This window comes from Thamnophis elegans, chromosome 2, assembly GCF_009769535.1.
Source record: "Thamnophis elegans isolate rThaEle1 chromosome 2, rThaEle1.pri, whole genome shotgun sequence".
Taxonomy (NCBI): domain Eukaryota; kingdom Metazoa; phylum Chordata; class Lepidosauria; order Squamata; family Colubridae; genus Thamnophis; species Thamnophis elegans.
Genome location: NC_045542.1, coordinates 159,419,368 through 159,440,144, shown reverse-complemented (window position 1 = coordinate 159,440,144; position 20,777 = coordinate 159,419,368). Strand labels below are relative to the sequence as shown.

At 42.4% G+C, this 20,777-nt stretch overlaps 2 protein-coding genes and 1 pseudogene across 3 annotated transcripts; all 3 read right to left on the bottom strand.

The window, feature by feature from the left end:
* Positions 1–1,024, bottom strand: part of LOC116503602 — a 359,386-nt pseudogene extending 358,362 nt beyond the window's left edge.
* Positions 1,025–4,665: 3,641 nt separating this feature from the next.
* Positions 4,666–9,826, bottom strand: LOC116503606 (zinc finger protein 3-like). 2 transcript variants are annotated; one of them, XM_032210134.1, is made up of 6 exons: positions 9,778–9,826; positions 8,272–8,849; positions 7,907–8,024; positions 7,705–7,784; positions 6,819–6,945; positions 4,666–5,865 (listed from the first exon to the last, which is right to left on the bottom strand). In XM_032210134.1, the coding sequence occupies exons 2-6, from the start codon at positions 8,779–8,781 to the stop codon at positions 4,997–4,999; spliced, it is 1,704 nt and encodes a 567-aa protein (XP_032066025.1). In that variant the 5' UTR covers positions 8,782–8,849; positions 9,778–9,826; the 3' UTR covers positions 4,666–4,996. The 2 variants fall into 2 exon arrangements, with proteins under 2 accessions (XP_032066025.1, XP_032066024.1); XM_032210133.1 differs by having other exon boundaries at positions 9,709–9,791.
* Positions 9,827–12,912: 3,086 nt separating this feature from the next.
* LOC116503605 (zinc finger protein 436-like) lies at positions 12,913–19,808 on the bottom strand. Its single transcript, XM_032210132.1, has 6 exons — positions 19,666–19,808; positions 17,132–17,709; positions 16,767–16,884; positions 16,564–16,643; positions 15,678–15,804; positions 12,913–14,727 (listed from the first exon to the last, which is right to left on the bottom strand). The coding sequence occupies exons 2-6, from the start codon at positions 17,639–17,641 to the stop codon at positions 13,529–13,531; spliced, it is 2,034 nt and encodes a 677-aa protein (XP_032066023.1). The 5' UTR covers positions 17,642–17,709; positions 19,666–19,808; the 3' UTR covers positions 12,913–13,528.
* Between the last annotated feature and the right edge of the window lie 969 nt (positions 19,809–20,777).

The window sequence follows — 20,777 nt, the reverse complement described above, 5'->3', positions numbered from 1 at the left end:
ATCAGGGGCTCCCCCCCCCCCTTCCGATGAACTTTTGCATGTCTCCAATGTGAGCCTCCAGCGCGGGAGAAAAGCCCCATCACTGAACCCCGAATCACGTCTGGATCTCGAACCATGAAAACCTCCCTGCAGCCTCTTCTTTTGCTAGAAAAACTCACCCAAAGACTAACAGCGAAGGAGGGGTGGGCAGGAGCAGACTCGGACACCGTAGAAAGAGCGGACAATCTTTCAAACCTTTGCTGGAAAACGTCTCGGGAAGCAAGAAACACTTGACTTGGGAAAGAGGCCGACGCATGCTCAGTTCTCTTCTAACGCGGGGGCGCGGGAAGGAGCTGCCCAGTTCTTCCAGGGAGCCCCCTAGAGGATCCTATGCGCATTACGAGAAGACCCAGCAAGGGCGCAGGACGTCATGTTCCATGCGTCTCTGGGATGATAGGCATTAGGTTAGATTAAGGAAAGATTCCCTCTGACACTGTCTATCTAGGAAGGACGTGGCATCTCCAGCAAAGCATCAGTTTAAAGATTTTCCTCTTTTTAACGTCTAAGAACCACCTGTGATCTTGTGAAGACATCAAAAACGAGCAAAATCCTGTCAGAAATGGCAGGGCGGTCAAAAGATAAGGAACGAAAGTCTCTCTATTAAACCCAGCCTGTTTCTTGTGGCTGATGGCAAACTCAGCCTTGAAGCGAGGAGAGATCAGGGGGCTGGCAGAGACACAGGGAGGAAAGCGACAGGTTGAGGAAAATTAAGATTTGTATTGATTTTTCTTTAATGAGCTCAATTATTAAGCTGCCTTTTCAAATTCATGCTTTTGGGCATCCAAGGGGGCCTGGAAACACTAGAGGCAGTCTGTAATAATGCGAATAATCCTGAAAAATAGATCCTGATGAAAAAGAAGCATCAAAAGAAAAGAACCAAAATGTAGACCTTTAAATTTTTTACCTCAAAACAAGCCGCCATGAGGGAGAAATGATGATTGGGAGAATAAAGTCTCATATATGACTGGAGAAATAGTGGAATCCCAAAATGAAAGAAGGCAAATACTGAAAAATAAATATAAATCTCAAATACTATGAGGCAAAAAAAAAAAGACATGAATAGTTTTATTTTGGTGATGAGTAGGAAATACGCCTCAGGAAATTTGAGTAGGAACCTTAAGAGCTTTGGAGAAAAAGAATTTTTTTTCTAGTAAAAAGTAATGAAGATTTTAATGGTTTGAAAAGATTAATCTGGATTTGGAGGTGGATAATGCAAGAAAAAATAGATTTAGCTACAATTAATGAAAGAAAGGATAGAGGGGAAATTGTGGTTAAGAAGCAATTTTAAAAGAACGGCCTTAACTTCTCATTCTCACCCCGTTCTTTCAGTCCCATTTCTCTACATATCAAGGCTCCTTCTAAGTCCAACCTGTCTAACTTTGTCACTTTTCCATTATGAAAAAAATGACATGATTACAAAACCTAAATCACTGCCCTTTCACCTGTTTAATCTAGAACCATCACTGAACAGTATTTCCATTATGACAAAAATGACATAATTTTGGGGAAACCATAATCAGTGCATTTTCACCTGTTTGGTGCAAAAACATCAATTAACAATATTTGAAGAAATATTTTCAAAGAAGTCAGGTCCTCTGAAAGCCTAAACTATTGCCTCCCACAAATCTTACGGTAAGTTTCATGTATTTTTAATTTTTAGTTAGAACAAAATGAAATTTAATAATGTCTCATAAATAACCATACCAGTGGATATTTAATTAAATTTAATTCACATTTAGATTTTTTCCTAAACTTTATCATATGATAGGCAAAAAGTACTTGAAATATAATTTTTGAATATGCATTTAATGGGCTTCCCATCATTCTGGCTTATTTTGGTAGAGGAATGAAGCTTTTTCCATACACGATACAATTAATGTTCAGGGGGATGATGCAAAGCAGAGGTGTCAAACTCAATTTTATTGAGAGCCACATTAGCATTATGGTTACGCTCAAAAGGCCAGTTGCATGTAAGACTATGACAACTCACAGAGGCCGGGTGAGTGTGGCCAGGTGGCCATGGTTGGTTGATACCACTCACTGGGTGTGGCTGACTTGGGACAGCTGGGTCAGGATGGAATATGTTGCACTAGGCAACTCAAGATGGGGAAAATTCAGTGCTTTTTTTTCCAAGCACAGGCATGATTGGCAATTTGCAACCTTAGATGTTGATAAAATTCACCAAGCTTGGATTGGAGTATGTATGTGTGTGTGTGCACAGGACAACAAAGGAGACGTTCTTCTCCCAATTTCAGACATTGTTGGTGTTTGTTTCCCTGTCAGTTACCTACTCCCAACAAAGCAACAGAGGGAGGGCCAACACTGTTGAGTGTGAAAGGATGGAGGTTAAAGTTTACAGGGAGCAGAGACCAACTTCTACCTTGATAGATCTTTGGAGACAGTTAGGGTTAGGAACACTCCGTCCTGCACGAAAGAGGCTAGCCCTTTCTAAAAGGAAATCCTTGTTTCCAGTTATGTGTGGTAAAGATGCTGGCTTGTTAGGGCACCCTTCCTCCTCTGCAGAGATCTGTCAAGGCAAAAGCTGGACATGGGGGAAACTACTTCCTGTAAACTTTCTCCTCCACACTTCCATAAGCAACTGCCTATTATGGGCTAGACAAGGCTGGAAATAGGTATACAGAGGTCTCCAGCAGAGGAAGGCGAGACCGGGACAAGCACCAAAGGTTCGCCTATCAAAGGAGCCTCGCTATCCCTCTCAGGCCATATGGAGGATCCCTGGATAGAGGCACGGGATGCCCAGAGGCCTGGGATCTTGCAGCCCAGGTCAACCCTTCCTGAAGGGTTGCTCAGCCGCCTTTATCTTCTCTTTGTGATTGCAGCTGCTGTGCTTACTCTTCTTGGCCATGTTGCTCATAATGGGTGTGTGAGAACAAAGTGTGCCAGAGAGAGGCCCACTCCCTTTCCATGCAGACCCAACTTTGTAAGCAAAGCATTGTCAGTGTTCGGATGGGAGACCACAAGGAGAGGCCAGGAGGAGGGGACAAAGGGGATGGCAAGACTAGCAGGGTTGCTGGTGGATAATTGCCAAGGCAGTTCACTCAAGTCCACCCGCCATCTCATTACAATCTATACCTCCCTCCCTCCCTCGTCCTCATTCCTCTCTCCTTCCTTCCCTTCTTCCTTTCCTCCATGCCCAGGAAGGGACGTGGGGAGAGGGAAGAGTGGCAGAGCTGCCAGTTGCCATAGCTTTCCCATGTGGGGCCAGGGCCAGCCCAGTGAAAAGGACAGTGCTGGAGGCCAGGACCAGCTGCAAGGCCGGGCCGGCAAGTGAGCCATGATGGTTGAGAGCACCAGTGCAGCGTCCGCCCCCACGACCTCTGCCGTCTACTCGACTTTCCGGACCTTGCTTTGCTCACCATCTCCTGTGCACACACCCAGGCGTAGTGTCCAGGTGGGGTGGGGTAGGGTGGGCTGAGGTGGTGAGGGACAGCCCTCTGCTGTTTCTAGGGCAGCCCTATGGACCACATCTAATCTGATCACGGGCTGGTTCTCACTGACGGGACTTGTGTTTGACATGTCTGATTTAGTATAAAAAACAAACATAAAAAGAATTCATTGTTTGTATATTTCTCGTTTGTATCTTCTATATTTTTTCAAAGTAAAACATCTCCACCACCCGTATTGGGAGAAACCATCTAGAATCCAGTGCTACTCATAAATATTTTGAGCTCAACTCAGTCAAACTGGGTATGGTTGATGATTTGAAACAGCAGTCCCTACCCTTTTGGACTTTGTAGCAAAGCGAGGTGGGAGGGAGAGACAGAGGATGGTTCTGTGCAAGCAGCAGGAAGACGCATGCATGCACAGCTCCATCTGTGGAAGTAGCTGGCCTGTGCACCTGTCGCTCACAAAAATAGAGGTTTCCATATCAGTGCCAGTGCTTGCCACTTGCACAAGTGGAGCAACTTCCGCACAAGCTCACCCACTGCTTCCGTGGCCCAGTTCCAAACAGGCCACAGCCTTTGGGTTGGGAACTCCTGGTTTAAAAAGAACCCATGAGACATTGGTAGCATCCATCATTCTGGATGCGGAAATAAGAACTCTCACTGGACTCTTTCTCAGACAAGCAGAGATGGAAAAGGTAGAACACCTCAAAAAAGGGAAAGGCCCAGATACATTGCCCAATATCAGAACAGAAATATTCAGGCAACATCAAGAGACATCTGATAACCTCTAACAAAGTTATGTTTTTTTTCTCTTTTTAATCTAAGATAATTGAAGAGTAATGTGATAATTATGCTTGGTATTTTGGAATATTTGAAACAATGAAAAAAAACCACAGAATATTTCTGCACATAGAAAAGTCCTTTGTCTTTTGAAACTTAGCAAAAACCACAAGCAGGATTAGGGATCCACACTGTTCTGGTTTGCACTAGAAACACAATTTATGCATGCATGTCTAAGAAGAGCTACAGTTTATTTGGATTATTACTCAAATGATCCCTGTATAATATATTGGACAACTATAGGTAGTCCTCAATTTACTACAGTTCATATAGTGATTATTCAAAGTTATAGAAGCACTGAAAACCATGACATGTCCATTTTTCACACTTATGACTGTGGAAGCATCTCAACAATCACCTGATCAAACTTCAGATATTGGCAACCGATTCATGTCAGCTGCAGTGTTCCTGGATCATTTGATCATCTTTTGTGAGCTTCTGACAAGCAAATCCAATGGGGAAGCCTGATTCATTTCATAACTTAACAACTACAGTGATTCACTCAAAAAAAGTAGCAAGAAAACTCGTAAAATGGGGTAAAATGCACTTAATGTTTTGCTTAGCAACACAAATTTTGGGCTCAAATACAGTCATACATCAAGGACTATCTGGATTTCCCTTGAAGCTCTTTCCACAATTTCTTTATTGATATGGCTCTTCCCATGTGCGGAAGCCTCTAGAGCAGGTAAAAGCGCTACTCCTTAAAAAGTTCAACTCCATTTTTCTCCCATATGGATCTTTTTATGCGATATGATCTCACAACTCCTTCTAAAGCTATCCCCACATGTCACACATTTATAAGGTCCTTCTTCTGTATGGATCATCTTGTGAGAATTAAGATCACAAATACCAGTAAAGGTCTTTCCACACTCCATGCATTTATAAGGTCCTTCTTTGTGGATCCTCTTGTGGGAATTAAGATCATTACTATGAGTAAAGGTCTTTCCACACACCATACATTTATAAGGTCTTTCTCCTGTGTGGATCCTCATGTGGTAATAAAGACTATTCATGTAAGTAAAGGTCTTTCCACATTCCATGCATTGATGCGGTTTCTCTCCTGTGTGAATTCTCTTGTGAGTATTAAGATTACCACTCTTCCTAAAACCCTTTCCACATTCCATGCATTGATATGGCTTTTCTCCTGTGTGGATCAAATTGTGGGAATTAAGACTACTGCTACAATTAAAGGTTTTTCCACACTTCATGCATTTATAAGGTCTTTCTTTGTGATTCCTTTGATGTGTTATAACGGAATAATTAAAGGAGGTGGCCTTTCCCTGCTCCATGCAGGTATTTGGTTTCTCTTCTGAATGTGTCTTTTTATGAGAAAAGAGATGATCAGATTTATTGAACCTCTTTCCACACTCCATGGATGTATATGGTCTTTCTCCATTATTGATAACTGTCTGGTTAGGAAGCCAATGGACCCGAGAAAAAACATTTTTAATTCCACTTTGTGATTTCTTTGTTTCATCATTCTTTGGTTGCATCTGATCTTCAAATTTCCTTTCCCCCACTTTTGAATGGATCGATTGGTGTTTCCGCTTGCAACTCTCATTCTCTTGCCCATTAAAGCCTTGGAAAAGAAAAAGGAAAACTGTATATTTTTGTTTCTATAGGATTGGATCACAACCCTGAACTAATGTTTGACCTGGGACAATTCCATGGTGCCACAATCTTCGGTAGTGTATTGGACACCATACCCACCCTCAACTTAGATTAAAGGCAAACTCGGTACACAAATGGGCACATCTCTAAGAAGGGAACATCCCTCTCAGGACTCATGTGGTCTTGGCTATAGCAGCTTAGGACCATCAGGAACCCAGGAGGGAATACCGAATCGTGGTCAGCAGAACCTGGCTTGAGAGAGGCCACACCATCCCTGCATGGAGCCTGTTCCCCAGATTCTTGCTAATATCTTCTATGAAATGAGTACAGTGTATTTTATGAGCAGAAAGCATTTTTAAAAAATCTTTATGTAAAAAGCCAGGTTATGATGTTTTCCAATTTTTCTTTCAATAAATTTCCTTCTTCCATAAAATCAGTTTGGTCAAATGGCATGCCAGGCGACACGGCTCTATGTGCCACTTTCGGCACGTGTATCATAGGTTCGCCATCATGGCCCTACAAAAACCCTTTAACATGGACTGAGAGAGTTTTGGCCCAAAGTCACCATTTATTCCTATTGTAGAACCAGTACTCACAGTCACCCAGTTTCTAGCCTGGTATCTTAACCATTGGACCAAACTGATTTTATGGAAGAAGGAAATATATTCACAGAAAAATTTGAAATCTGAATAGCCTACCATTTACATAAAGTATATTCTTTTTTTTCTTAAACGTTTCCTGCTCCTAAAATACAAAATACTCATTGCAACAACTGTAGAATGATGTAGCAACATAACAAAATTGAAAATAATGAAGGGGTCAGAATACTTTCTGAATGCACTGTAAATAAATATTTTTCCCCCCAGAAATAACATTTAACTCCCTTCTCTATATTTCTGAGCACAGAAAAGGGGTTCTTACCCAGAGAAAACAGATTCCTGGAATTCTCCAGCATGACTTCTCCATGCAGTGCTTTTTGGTCAGCATCCAGTTGAGACCACTCCTCCTTGGAGAAATACACGGACACTTCCTCAAAAGACACAACATCCTAAACAAGGAAACATGTTTCCTTATTATCAGAGAATCCCAAGAATAATGGGATAATTTTCTTCCACCAATTCTAGGAAAGAGATCCAGTGAACAAAATGGATACCTTCTGCAGAATTAAGATCTCACCTCTTTTAGCTGACGGCACAACTAAATTATGTCTGATCAAGCTGGAAGTGTTTGCAATGCCTTACAATATAACCAACTAAAGTAGTCTTGCTCAGTTGGTAGTTGGTTCTTAATTCCACTACTTGTCAGTGACTCCCACTCTTCCTAGGATTGGCAGGGCAAAATACTGGCAAAACCCATCTGACATGATTTCCAATGGTTCACTTTATCCACTGAGGGACAAATGTACCCCAACTCCAGATCTTCATGAAGAAGTTGAAAGTGGTTGTAAGAGTACTATATTACGTAGTATATGTCTATAGAGATTCTCAATATCAGGTCACGGTTGTCCCAAAGACAATATTTTCTTTCTAATGGTGTGTGAAAAAAACCCTGGAACACGGAAGGAAGAACCCCGATGCTGACAACAGTCTGGTCAATGAAACCTGATGGTAAAGCAGTAGGGGTGGAGAAAGCCACTCACAAAGGATACCCTCAGAAGGAAGAGGGCAGATTAAGCTGAGTGTGAATGTTCAGTGTCCTGAGGTCAAATTTGTATTGCTTAGAAGGAGCAATTTTATACATTGAACTCTAGAACAAAATGAAATCCATCCAAGATTCATGGATCTTTTCCGGTCTTTCTCCTCCTTACCTGAAGAAGCGGTTCAGCAAATCTTTCAGCTCCAGCATAAAGAGGTGATTCTAAAAAGTCCAAGGAGAGTTTTCTATTCTCTGTGAGAAAGAGAAAAATACTGGAAGCAGATTTGTTAAAGAGAGAAACTCCAATGAAGAGGAGCGAAAGAATCAGCTAAATGTTGAAATCTCGCATCATCAAAATCTCAAACTTTTTTTACCTTGCGTAGCATCTTGATTTTGATCTTTCTGGATGTTCTCCCTGAAGAGAAGCTCTTGAGAAGATTTGAATGACTCTTTCCTCCCCTTAGGATACTCAGCTAAAGTTTCTGAAGATTTCTAGACATGATGTGATAGGAGAAACAAAGGAACAGCACAGAGATAGAAATGAATTATCATACTGCACCTTCAAACTAGAGGCCCCCAATGTCCATTACTGAAACAGAAGGGAAGAATTGCCCAAAATACATCTTCTAGAAGAACACAAAAATGCCCTTAGGATAATAATCACGGACAATTCTGCCAGAAAGGAATTGACAAATTCAGAGAGATCCTCTTTAGAGCTGCCATGATTCCATTATCCCACCTGCAACTCTTCTTGCATGTTTTCCTCCTCCTGAGTCAGCAAGAAGCCTTCGGCCAGGGACACCGCCTGAGAACTGGTCTCTGCTCCACACTCCCGCACCCATTTTGACATCTCTGGGGGAAGGACAGCCAGCAATTGTTCCAGGAGCACCAGGTCCAGCATCTGAGCCTTTGTGTATTTTTCTGGTTGCAGCCACTGGCGACAAAGATAGTGAAGCTGAGTGCAAACATCTCGGGGACGGCTCCCATTCTGAAACCGCACTCTCCTGAAGTGACAGCACTGGACCTCTGAACTATTGGATGCCTCTTCTTGGCTCTTCCGCCCAAGACTTGCCCCATTCTTCCCACAGCCCCAAGGCTGAGCAACTGGAGGGCCTTTTCCAATTTCTGCATCTGCTGGGTGTTGGCCCTCCATCTTCTCTCTGGTCTCTAATGCAGCTCCAAAATGGACCCAAGGATCTCCACAGGTCTTTCTGTTCACAAGAGGTCTGGGGAAATTTTCCAAGACCATTCAGCTCTCTTCCCAGACAAGATACTTAAGATTCCAGAAGAACCATAAAGTATTCCCAGCTTATATTCCTGAAATGGAAATCAAATAATTTAGGGTATTTACTAGGGTGAATAATTGAACTACGTAGCATCCTTATCAAGAGAGGGAAGGGAAGCGAGAAGGAATAATCAAAAAAAGAAATTTCAATGAACCTACCAATGTCAGGGGTGTGTGTGTTATAAATTAACTTTATCTCTCTATATAAAGGGAAAATTATTAAAATTTAATTTTTAAATGTCTTCATTATATTATTATCATATACTTTATTCATTGAACATGAGTCAGTCTCCTAAACATTCAAAAAAGCATCACAAATACCACTGACTGTGCTAATGGTTGATATGGATTGCTGCCAGCATCCTAGGTATCAACCAAGAACCTTCTTAAAACATATGATGTTCCGAGTAGCAGAGTTTTTTGCAGGAAGCTGCAATTTGTTGATGCATCTTATAAAATTCTTGGACATGGTGCCAAGTGCTCCAATGACAATGGGTATCACTGTTACATGTTTCATCCATAATCGTGTAGTTGTGATGGCCAGGTCACGATATTTCGTGATTTCCAGTTCTTTTTCTTCAACTCTGGCATCTCCTGGTACAGCGATGTCAATAAATTGACGCTGTTTTTTTTCTCTCTCTAGCTCCAACTGGGAGGATCCGAAGCTTTGCTTTCTTCCTGCCTGGCCCGCGCATGCACAGGGACGACAGGGGAACATGGAATCAGGGGCTCCCCCCCCTTCCCATATCTCCAAATCCGATGAACTTTTGCATGTCTCCAATGTGAGCCTCCAGCGCGGGAGAAAAGCCCCATCACTGAACCCCGAATCACATCTGGATCTCGAACCATGAAAACCTCCCTGCAGCCCCTTCCTTTGCTAGAAAGACTCACCCAAAGACTCATAGCGAACGGGGGGGGGGGGCAGGAGCAGACTCGAACACCGTAGAAAGAGCGGACAACCTTTCAAACCTTTGCTGGAAAATGCCTCGGAAGCAATCATCCCTTGACTTGGGAAAGAGATCGCGCATGCTCAGTTCTCTTTTAAGGGGGGAAGGAGCTGCCCGGTTCTTCCAGGGAGCCCCCTAGAGGATCCTATGCGCGTTGCCAGAAGCCCCTGCAAGGGCGCAGGACGTCATGTTCCATGCGTGTCTGGGACGATGGGCATTAGGCTAGATTAAGGAAATATTCCCTTTGACATTGTCTATCTAGAAAGGACGTGGCATCTCCAGCAAGTATCAGTTTAAAATTTTTCCTCTTTTTAACGTCTAAGAACCATCTGTCATCTTGGGAAGATTGAGAATTGCTTCCCACAAATCTTTCCATAAGTTTCATGTATTTTTAATTTTTAGATAGAACAAAATGAAATTTAATAATGCCTCATAAATCACCATACCAGTGAATATTTAATTAAATTTAATTCACATTTAGATTTTTTCCTAAACCTTATCATATGATAGGCAAAAAGTACTTGAAAAATGATTTTTGAATATACATTTAATGGGCTTCCCCTCATTCCGGCTTATTTTGTGAGAGAAATTCTTCCCTTCATTCTGGTTTATTTTGTGAGAGGAATGAAGCTTTTTCCATACATGATACAATCAATGTTCAGGGGGATGATGCAAAGCAGGGGTGTCAAACTCAATTTTATTGAGGGCCGCATCAGCATTGACCTCAAAAGGCCAGTTGCATGTAAGACTATGACAATTCACAGAGGCCGGGTGAGTGTGGCGAGGTGGCCATAGTTGGTTCAATACCACTCACTGGGTGTGGCTGCCTTGGGACAGCTGGGTCAGGATGGAATATGTTGCACTAGGCAACTCAAGATGGGAAAAATTCGGTACCTTTTTATCCAAGCCCAAGCATGATTGGCAATTTGCAAGCTTAGATGTTGATAAAAGTCACCAAGCTTGGATTGGCGTGTGTGTGTATGTGTGTGTGTGTGTGCGCGCGCACGGGCGCGTGCACTGGACGACAATGGAGACGTTTTTCTCCCAATCTCAGACATCATTGGTGTTTGTTTCCCTGTCCGATACCTACTCCCAACAAAGCAACAGATGGCCGACACTGTTGAGAGTGAAAGGGTGGAGGTTAAAGTTTGCAGAGAGCAGAGTCCAACTTCTACCTTTATAGATCTTTGGAGCGGGTTAGGGTTAGGAACACTCCCCAGCCGTCCTGCACGAAAGAGGCTAGCCCTTTCTGAAAGGAAATCCTTGTTTCCAGTTAGGTGTGGTAAAGATGCTGGCTTGTTAGGGCACCCTTCCTCCTCTCCAGAGATCTGTCAAGGCAAAAGCTGGACATGGGGGAAACTACCTCCTGCACACTTTCTCCTCCACACTTCCATAAGCAACTGCCTATTATGGGTCAGATAAGGCTGGAAATAGATATCCAGAGGTCTCCAGCAGAGGAAGACGAGACCGGGACGAGCACCAAAGCTTCGCCTATCAGAGGAGCCTCGCCATCCCTCTCAGGCCATATGGAGGATCCCTGGATAGAGGCACGGGATGCCCGGAGGCCTGGGATCTTGTAGCCCAGGTCAACCTTCTGAAGGGTTGCTCAGCCACCCTTATCTTCTCTTTGTGATTGCAGCTGCTGTACTTACTCTTCTTGGCCATGTTGCTCATAATGTGTGTGTGAGAACAAAGTGTGTCAGAGGGAAGCCCACTCCCTTTCCATGCCGACCCGACTTTGTAAGCAAAGCATTGTCAGTGTTCGGATGGGAGACCACAAGGAGAGGCCAGGAGGAGGGGACAAAAGGGATGGCGAGACTAGCAGGGTTGCTGGTGGACAATTGCTAAGGCAGTTCACTCAGGTCCACCCTCCATTTCATTACAATCTACTACCTTCCTGCCTCCCTTCCTCGTCCTCATTCCTATCTTCTGCCTTTCTTCCGTGCCCAGAAAGGGACATGGGGAGAGGGAAAAGAGTGGCAGAGCTTCCAGTTGCCATAGCTTTCCCATGTTGGGCCAGGGCCAGCCTGGTGAAAAGGACAGTGCCTGGAGGCACAGGACCAGCTGCAAGTCTGGGACAGCAAGTAGGCCATGATGGCCAAGAGCAGCAGCACAGCGTCCGCCCCCAGGGCCTCTGCCGCCTCCATGGCCCACTTGCCTCTCCGGACCTTGCACGCTCACCATCTCCTGTGCACACACCCAGGGGTAGTGTCCAGGTGGGGTGGGGTGAGGTAGGATGAGGTGGAGAGGGACAGCCTACTGCTGTCTCTAGGGCGGCCCAATGAGCCATATCTAATCTGATCGCGGGCTGGTTCTCACTGACGGGACTTGTGTTTGACATGTCTGATTTAGTATAAAAAACAAACATAAAAAGAACTCATTGTTTGTATATTTATTTTGTATCTTCTATATTTTTTCAAAGTAAAACATTTCCACAACCCGTATTGGGAGAAACCATCTAGAATCCAGTGCTACTCATAAATATTTTAAGCTCAACTCAGTCAAACTGGGTATGGTTGATGATTTGAAACAGCAGTCCCTAACCTTTTGGACTTTGTAGCAAAGCGAGGTGGGAGGAAGAGACAGAGGATGATTCTGTGCAAGCAGCAGGAAGACGCATGCATGCACAGCTCCATTTGTGGAAGTAACTGGCCTGTGCACCTGCCGCTCACAAAAATAGAGGTATCCATATCAGTGCCAGCGCTTGCCACTTGCACAAGTGGAGCAACTTCCGCACAAGCTCACCCACTGCTTCCGTGGCCCAGTTCCAAACAGGCCACAGCCTTTGGGTTGGGAACTCCTGGTTTAAAAAGAACCCATGAGACATTGGTAGCATCCATCACTCTGGATGCAGGAATAAGAACTCTCACTGGACTCTTTCTCAGACAAGCAGAGATGGAAAAGGTAGAACAGCCCAAAAAAGGGAAAGGCCAAGATACTTTGCCCAATATCAGAACAGAAATATTCAGGCAACATCAAGAGATATCTGATAACCTCTAACAAACTTATGGTTTTTTCCCCTTTTTAACCTAAGATAATTGAAGAGTAATGTAATACTTGTGTTTGGTATTTTGGAATATTTGAAACAATATAATGAAAAAAAAAACCGGAATATTTCTGCACTTAGAAAAGTCCTTTGTCTATTGAAACTTAGCAAAAACCACAAGCAGGATTAGGGATCCACACTGTTCTGGTTTGCATTAGAAACGCAATTTATGCATGCATGTCTAAGAAGAGCTACAGTTTATTTGGATTATTACTCAAATGATCCTTGTGTGATATTTTGGACAACTATAGGTAGTCCTCAATTTACTATAGTTCATATAGTGATTATTCAAAGTTATAGAAGCACTGAAAAACATGACGTCCATTTTTCACACTTATGATTTTTGAAGCATCTCAACAATCACCTGATCAAACTTCAGATGTTGGCAACCAATTCATGTCAGCTGCAGTGTTCTTGGATTATTTGATCATCTTTTGTGAGCTTCTCACAAGCAAATCCAATGGGGAAGCCTGATTTATTTCATAACAGTATTACTAACTTAACAACTACAGTGATTCACTCGCAAAAAGTGGCAAGAAAACTCGTAAAACGGAGCAAAATGCACAATAACTTTCGCTTTGCAACATAAATTTTGGGCTCAAATACAGTCATACACCAAGGACTATCTGGATTACCCTTGAAGCTCTTTCCACAATTTATTTATTGATATGATTTTTCCAATGTGTGGAAGCCTCTATAGCGAGTAAAAGGCTACTCCTTAAAAAGTTCCACTCCATTTTTCTCCCATATGGATCCTTTTATGGGATGTGAGATCACAATTCCTTCTAAAGCTATCTCCACATGTCACACATTTATAAGATCCTTCTCCTGTGTGGATCCTCTTGTGGGAATTAAGATCATAACTACGCGTAAAGGTCTTTCCACACTCCATGCATTTATAAGGTCCTTCTCCTGTGTGGATCCCCTTGTGGGATTTAAGATCATAAACACAAGTAAAGGTCTTTCCACACTCCATGCATTTATAAGGTCCTTCTCCTGCGTGCATTCTCTTGTGGGAATTAAGATTATAACTGTGAGTAAAAGACTTTCCACACTCCATGCATTTATAAGGTCCTTCTCCTGTGGGGATCCTCTTGTGAGAATTAAGATCACAAATACGAGTAAAGGTCTTTCCACACTCCATGCATTTATAAGGTCCTTCTGTGTGGATCCTCTTGTGGGAATTAAGATCATTACTACGAGTAAAGGTCTTTCCACACTCCATGCATTTATAAGGCCTTTCTCCTGTGTGGGTCCTCATGTGGGAATTAAAATCATAACTACGAGTAAAGATCTTTCCACACTCCAAACATTTGTAAGGTCCTTCTCCTGTGTGAATCATCTTGTGGGAATTAAGATTATGACTACGAGTAAAGGTCTTTCCACACTCCAGGCATTTATAAGGTCTTTCTCCTGTGTGGATCCTCATGTGGTAATAAAGACTACTGCTGTAAGTAAGGGTCTTTCCACATTCCATGCATTGATATGGCTTCTCTCCTGTGTGGATCAAATTGTGGGAATTAAGACTACTGCTACAATTAAAGGTTTTTCCACACTTCATGCATTTATAAGGCCTTTCTCCTTTGTGATTCCTTTGATGTCTTATAAGAGAAGAATTAAAGGAGAAGGTCTTTCCACACTCTATACAAGTATTTGGTTTCTCTTCTGAATGTGTCTTTTTATGAGAAAAAAGATGATCGGATTTATTGAACCTCTTTCCACACTCCATGGATTTATATGGTCTTTCTCCATTATTGATCACTGTATGGTTAGAAAAACCATTTTTAATTCCACTTTGTGATTTCTTTGTTTCATCATTCTTTGGTTGCATCTGATCTTCAAATTTCCTTTCCCCCCATTTCGAATGGATCGATTGGCGTTCCCGCTTGCAATTCTTATTCTCTTGCCCATTAAAGCCTTGGAAAAGAAAAAGAGAAATTGTATATTTTCATTCCTATAGGATTGGATCACAACCCTGAACTAATGTTTGACCTGGGACAATTCCATGGTCCCACAACCTTCTGTAGTGTATTGGACACCGTACCCACCCTTAACTTAGATTAAAGACAAACTCGGTACACAAATGGGCACATCTCTAAGAAGGGAACATCCCTCTCAGGACTCATGTGGTCTTGGCTATAGCAGCTTAGGACCATCAGGAACCCAGGAGGGAATACCGAATCGTGGTCGGCAGAACCTGGCTTGAGAGAGGCCACAACATCCCTGCATGGAGCCTGTTCCCCAGATTCTTGCTAATATCTTCTATGAAATGAGTATAGTGTATTTTATGAGCAGAAAGCATTTTTTAAAAATCTTTATGTAAAAAGCCAGGTTATGATGTTTTCCAATTTTTCTTTCAATAAATTTCCTTCTTCCATAAAATGATTGGTCAAATGGCGTGCCAGGCAACATGGCTCTATGTGCCACTTTGGGCACGCGTATCATAGGTTCGCCATCATGGCCCTACAACAACCCTTTAACATGGACTGAGAGAGTTTGGGCCCAAAGTCACCATTTATGCCTATTGTAGAACCAGTACTCACAGTCACCCAGTTTCTAGTCTGGTATCTTAACCATTGGACCAAACTGGTTTTATGGAAGAAGGAAATATATTCACAGAAAAATTTGAAATCTGCATAGCCTACCATTTACATAAAGTATATTCTTTTTTTTCTTAAACGTTTCCTGCTCCTAAAATACAAAATACTCATTTCAACAACTGTAGAATGATGTAGCAACATAACAAAATTGAAAATAATGAAGGGGTCAGAATACTTTCTGAATGCACTGTAAGAAAATATTTTTCCCCCCAGAAATAACATTTAACTCCCTTCTCTATATTTCTGAGCACAGAAAAGGGTTCTTACCCAGAGAAAACAGATTCCTGGAATTCTCCAGCATGACTTCTCCATGCAGTGCTTTTTGGTCAGCATCCAGTTGAGACCACTCCTCCTTGGAGAAATACACGGACACTTCCTCAAAAGACACAACATCCTAAACAAGGAAACATGTTTCCTTATTATCAGAGAATCTCAAGAATAATGGGATAATTTTCTTCCACCGATTCTAGGAAAGAGATCCAGTGAACAAAATGGATACCTTCTGCAGAATTAAGATCTCACCTCTTTTAGCTGACGGCACAACTAAATTATGTTTGATCAAGCTGGAAGTGTTTGCAATGCCTTACAATATAACCAACTAAAATAGTCTTGCTCAGTTGGTAGTTGGTTCTTAATTCCACTACTTGTCAGTGACTCCTACTCTTCCTAGGATTGGCAGGGCAAAATACTGCCAAAACCCATCTGACATGATTTCCAATGGTTCACTTTATCCACTGAGGGACAAATGTACCCCAACTTCAGACCTTCATGAAGGAGTTGAAAGTGGTTGTAAGAGTACTATATTGCATAGTCTATGTCTATGGAGATTCTCAATACCAGGTCACGGTTGTCCCAAAGATAATATTTTCTTTCTAATGGTGTGTGGGAAAAACCCTGGAAGACGGAAGGAAGAACCCCGATGCTGACAACAGTCTGGTCAATGAAACCTGAGGATGAAGCAGGAGGGGTGGAGAAAGCCACTCACAAAGGATACCCTCAGAAGGAAGAGGGTAGATTAAGCTGAGTGTGAATGTTCAGTGTCCTGAGGTCAAATTTGTATGGCTTAGAAGGAGCAATTTTATACATTGAACTCTAGAACAAAATGAAATCCATCCAAGATTCATGGATCTTTTCCGGTCTTTCTCCTCCTTACCTGAAGAAGCGGTTCAGCAAATCTTTCAGCTCCAGCATAAAGAGGTGACTTTAAAAAGTCCAAGGACAGTTTTCTATTCTCTGTGAGAAAGAGAAAAATACTGGAAGCAGATTTGTTAAAGAGAGACACTCCAATGAAGAGGAGCGAAAGAATCAGCTAAATGTTGAAATCTCGCATCTTCAAAATCTCAAGCTTTTTTTTACCTTGCGTAGCATCTTGATTTTGATCTTTCTGGATGTTCTCCCTGAAGAGAAGCTCTTGAGAAGATTTGAGTGACTCTTTCCTCCCCTTAGGATACTCAGCTAAAGCCTCCGAAGATTTCTAGACATGATGTGATAGGAGAAACAAAGGAACAGCACAGAGATAGAAATGAATTATCATACTGCACCTTCAAACTAGAGGCCCCCAATGTCCATTACTGAAATAGAAGGGAAGAATTGCCCAAAATACATCTTCTAGAAGAACACAAAAATGCCCTTAGGATAATAATCACAGACAATTCTGCCAGAAAGGAATTGACAAATTCAGAGAGATCCTCTTTAGAGCTGCCATGATTCCATTATCCCACCTGCAACTCTTCTTGCATGTTTTCCTCCTCCTGAGTCAGCAAGAAGCCTTCGGCCAGGGACACCGCCTGGGAACTGGTCTCTGCTCCACACTCCCGCACCCATTTTGACATCTCTGGGGGAAGGACAGCCAGCAATTGTTCCAGGAGCACCAGGTCCAGCATCTGAGCCTTTGTGTATTTTTCTGGTTGCAGCCACTGTCGACAAAGATAGTGAAGCTGAGTGCAAACATCTCGGGGACGGCTCCCATTCTGAAACCGCACTTTCCTGAAGTGACAGCACTGGACCATTGAACTATTGGATGCCTCTTCTTGGCTCTTCCGCCCAGGACTTGCACCATTCTTCCCACAGCCCCAAGGCTGAGCAGCTGGAAGTCCTTTTCCAATTTCTGCATCTGCTGGGTGTTGGCCCTCCATCTTTTTTCTGGTCTCTAATACAGCTCCAAAATGTACCCAAGTATCTCCACAGGTCTTTCTGTTCACAAGAGGTCTGGGGAAATTTTCCAAGGCCATTCAGCTCTCTTCGCAGACAAGATACTTAAGATTCCAGAAGAACCATAAAGTATTCCCAGCTTATATTCCTAAAATGGAAAACAAATAATTTAGGGTATTTACTAGGATGATTAATTGAACTATGTAGCATCCTTATCAAGAGAGGGAAGTGAAGTGAGAAGGAATAATCAAAAAAAGAAATTTCAATGAACCTACCAATGTCGGGGGGGGGGATGTTATTAACTAACTTTATCTCTATACATAAAGGGAAAATTATTAAAATTTAATTTTTAAATGTCTTCATTATATTATTATTATATACTGAACATAAGTCAGTCCACTGAACATTCAAAAAAGCATCACAAATACCACTGACTGTGCTAATGGTTGATATGGGTTGCTGCCAGCATCCTAGGTATCAACCAAGAACCTTCTTAAAATATATGATGTTCCGAGTAGCAGAGTTTTTTGCAGGAAGCTGCAATTTGTTGATGCATCTTATAAAATTCTTGGACATGGTGCCAAGTGCCCCAATGACAATGGGTATCACTGTTACATGTTTCATCCATAATCGTGTAGTTTTGATGGCCAGGTCACGATATTTCGTGATTTCCAGTTCTTTTTCTTCAACTCTGGCATCTCCTGGTACAGCGATGTCAATAAATTGTATGTTTGTATGTTTCAGTATGTATGTTTCAGTTTTTGACAACTTTGATGTCTGGCATTTTGTGTTCCAAATTATTATTATTATTATTTTCTTTTATTCATTAAACATGAAAATCAAGTGAACATTTAAAGATTTGTCACAAATACCATTGATGGTATTAATGGTTTATATGGTACCAGCATCCTAGGTATCAACCAAGGATCTTCTTTAAATGTATGATGTTTCAAGTAGTGCAGTTTTTTGCAGTTCCACTGGTGTTATTGCAGAAAGCTGCTATTTCTTTATGTGTTGCATAAAATCCCTGAACATGGTACCAAGTAACCCAATTACAATGAATGTTTCATTCAGAGCTGTGGTTTCGATGGCCAGGTCGCAATATTTCATGATTTTTTCCTAGTTCTTTTTCTTTGACTCAGGCATCTCCTGGTACAGCAATATCAATAAATTGTACCTTTCTGTTTTTGACAACTGTGATATCTGGCGTGTTGTGTTCCAAATTGTTGTTGTTGTTATTTACTCTAGACAGAAATTATACACAATGCTCCTTCTTACTATTCCCCTCCCCCCCAACAGCCCTGTGAGGTAGATTGAGCTGAGAGTTGGGATAGGCTCAAGGCTTTCATGCCAAAGGTTGGACTACTAGAATTTAATCTATTGGTTCCAACCTAGTGTTTTCATCACTGAACCAAATAGCTCTTTATGTCTAACTATAATTTTATTTAATTTAATAGACAGTTTAATATCATTTCTATGGCTGCACAATTAAGAACAACATTTGCACAATCCATAACATAACAGCCCCAGGTCACAAGTAGCAAGTGACACGAGGGGCTCTCTAAATCCACTTCATCAGTAAATAAATAAACAATGGATTGCAACACCCAGGATTTACAAAGGCCAGTATTGACAAAAACATTGGCCTAATCGGGGACGTAGTGGCAATGAGGCATCTTCCTTCTTTACTTTCTGGCGGGGAAAGGCGGGAAAGTAGGAAACTGCCCAGGAATCAGGGCTGACTTGGAGGCACAAATCTCTGTTTTGCAAAGACGACCTCTCCTCTTCTCCCAGGGAGAGGTTTTCCCATTGAAATGGCTCCCTCCTTTCTGACGCTGTTTTTTTTTCTCAAGCGCCAACTGGGAGGATCCGAAGCTTTGCTTTCTTCCTGCCTGGCCCGCGCATGCACAGGGACGACAGGGGAACATGGAATCAAGGGCTTCCCCCCCCCCTTCCCATATCTCCAAATCCGATGAACTTTTGCATGTCTCCAATGTGAGCCTCCAGCGCGGGAGAAAAGCCCCATCACTGAACCCCGAATCACATCTGGATCTCGAACCATGAAAACCTCCCTGCAGCCCCTTCCTTTGCTAGAAAGACTCACCCAAAGACTCATAGCGAACGGGGGGGGGGGGCAGGAGCAGACTCGGACACCGTAGAAAGAGCGGACAACCTTTCAAACCTTTGCTGGAAAATGCCTCGGAAGCAATCATCCCTTGACTTGGGAAAGAGACCGCGCATGCTCAGTTCTCTTTTAAGGCGGGAAGGAGCTGCCCGGTTCTTTCAGGGAGCCCCCTAGAGGTTCCTATGCGCGTTGCCAGAAGCCCCTGCAAGGGCGCAGGACGTCATGTTCCATGCGTGTCTGGGACGATGGGCATTAGGCTAGATTAAGGAAATATTCCCTTTGACATTGTCTATCTAGAAAGGACGTGGCATCTCCAGCAAGTATCAGTTTAAAGATTTTCCTCTAAGAACCACCTGTGATCTTGGGAAGATTGAAAATTGCCTCCCACAAATCTTTCCATAAGTTTCATGTATTTTTAATTTTTAGATAGAACAAAATGAAATTTAATAATGTCTCATAAATAACCATACTAGTGGATATTTAATTAAATTTAATTCACATTTAGATTTTTTCCTAAACTTTATCATATGATAGGCAAAAATTACTTGAAAAATGATTTTTGAATATACATTTAATGGGCTTCCCCTCATTCCGGCTTATTTTGTGAGAGCAATTCTTCCCTTCATTCTGGTTTATTTTGTGAGAGGAATGAAGCTTTTTCCATACATGATACAATCAATGTTCAGGGGGATGATGCAAAGCAGGGGTGTCAAACTCAATTTTATTGAGGGCCGCATCAGCATTGACCTCAAAAGGCCAGTTGCATGTAAGATTATGACAACTCACAGAGGCCGGGTAAGTGTGGCCAGGTGGCCATAGTTGGTTCAATACCACTCACTGGGTGTGGCTGACTTGGGACAGCTGGGTCAGGATGGAATATGTTGCACTAGGCAACTCAAGATGGTGAAAATTTGGTGCCTTTTCATCCAAGCCCAAGCATGATTGGCAATTTGCAAGCTTAGATGTTGATAAAAGTCATCAAGCTTGGATGGCGTGTGTGTGGGGGTGTGTGAGTGTGCACGCAGGCGCGCACAGAATGACAATGGAGACGTTCTTCTCCCAATCTCAGACATCATTGGTGTTTGTTTCCC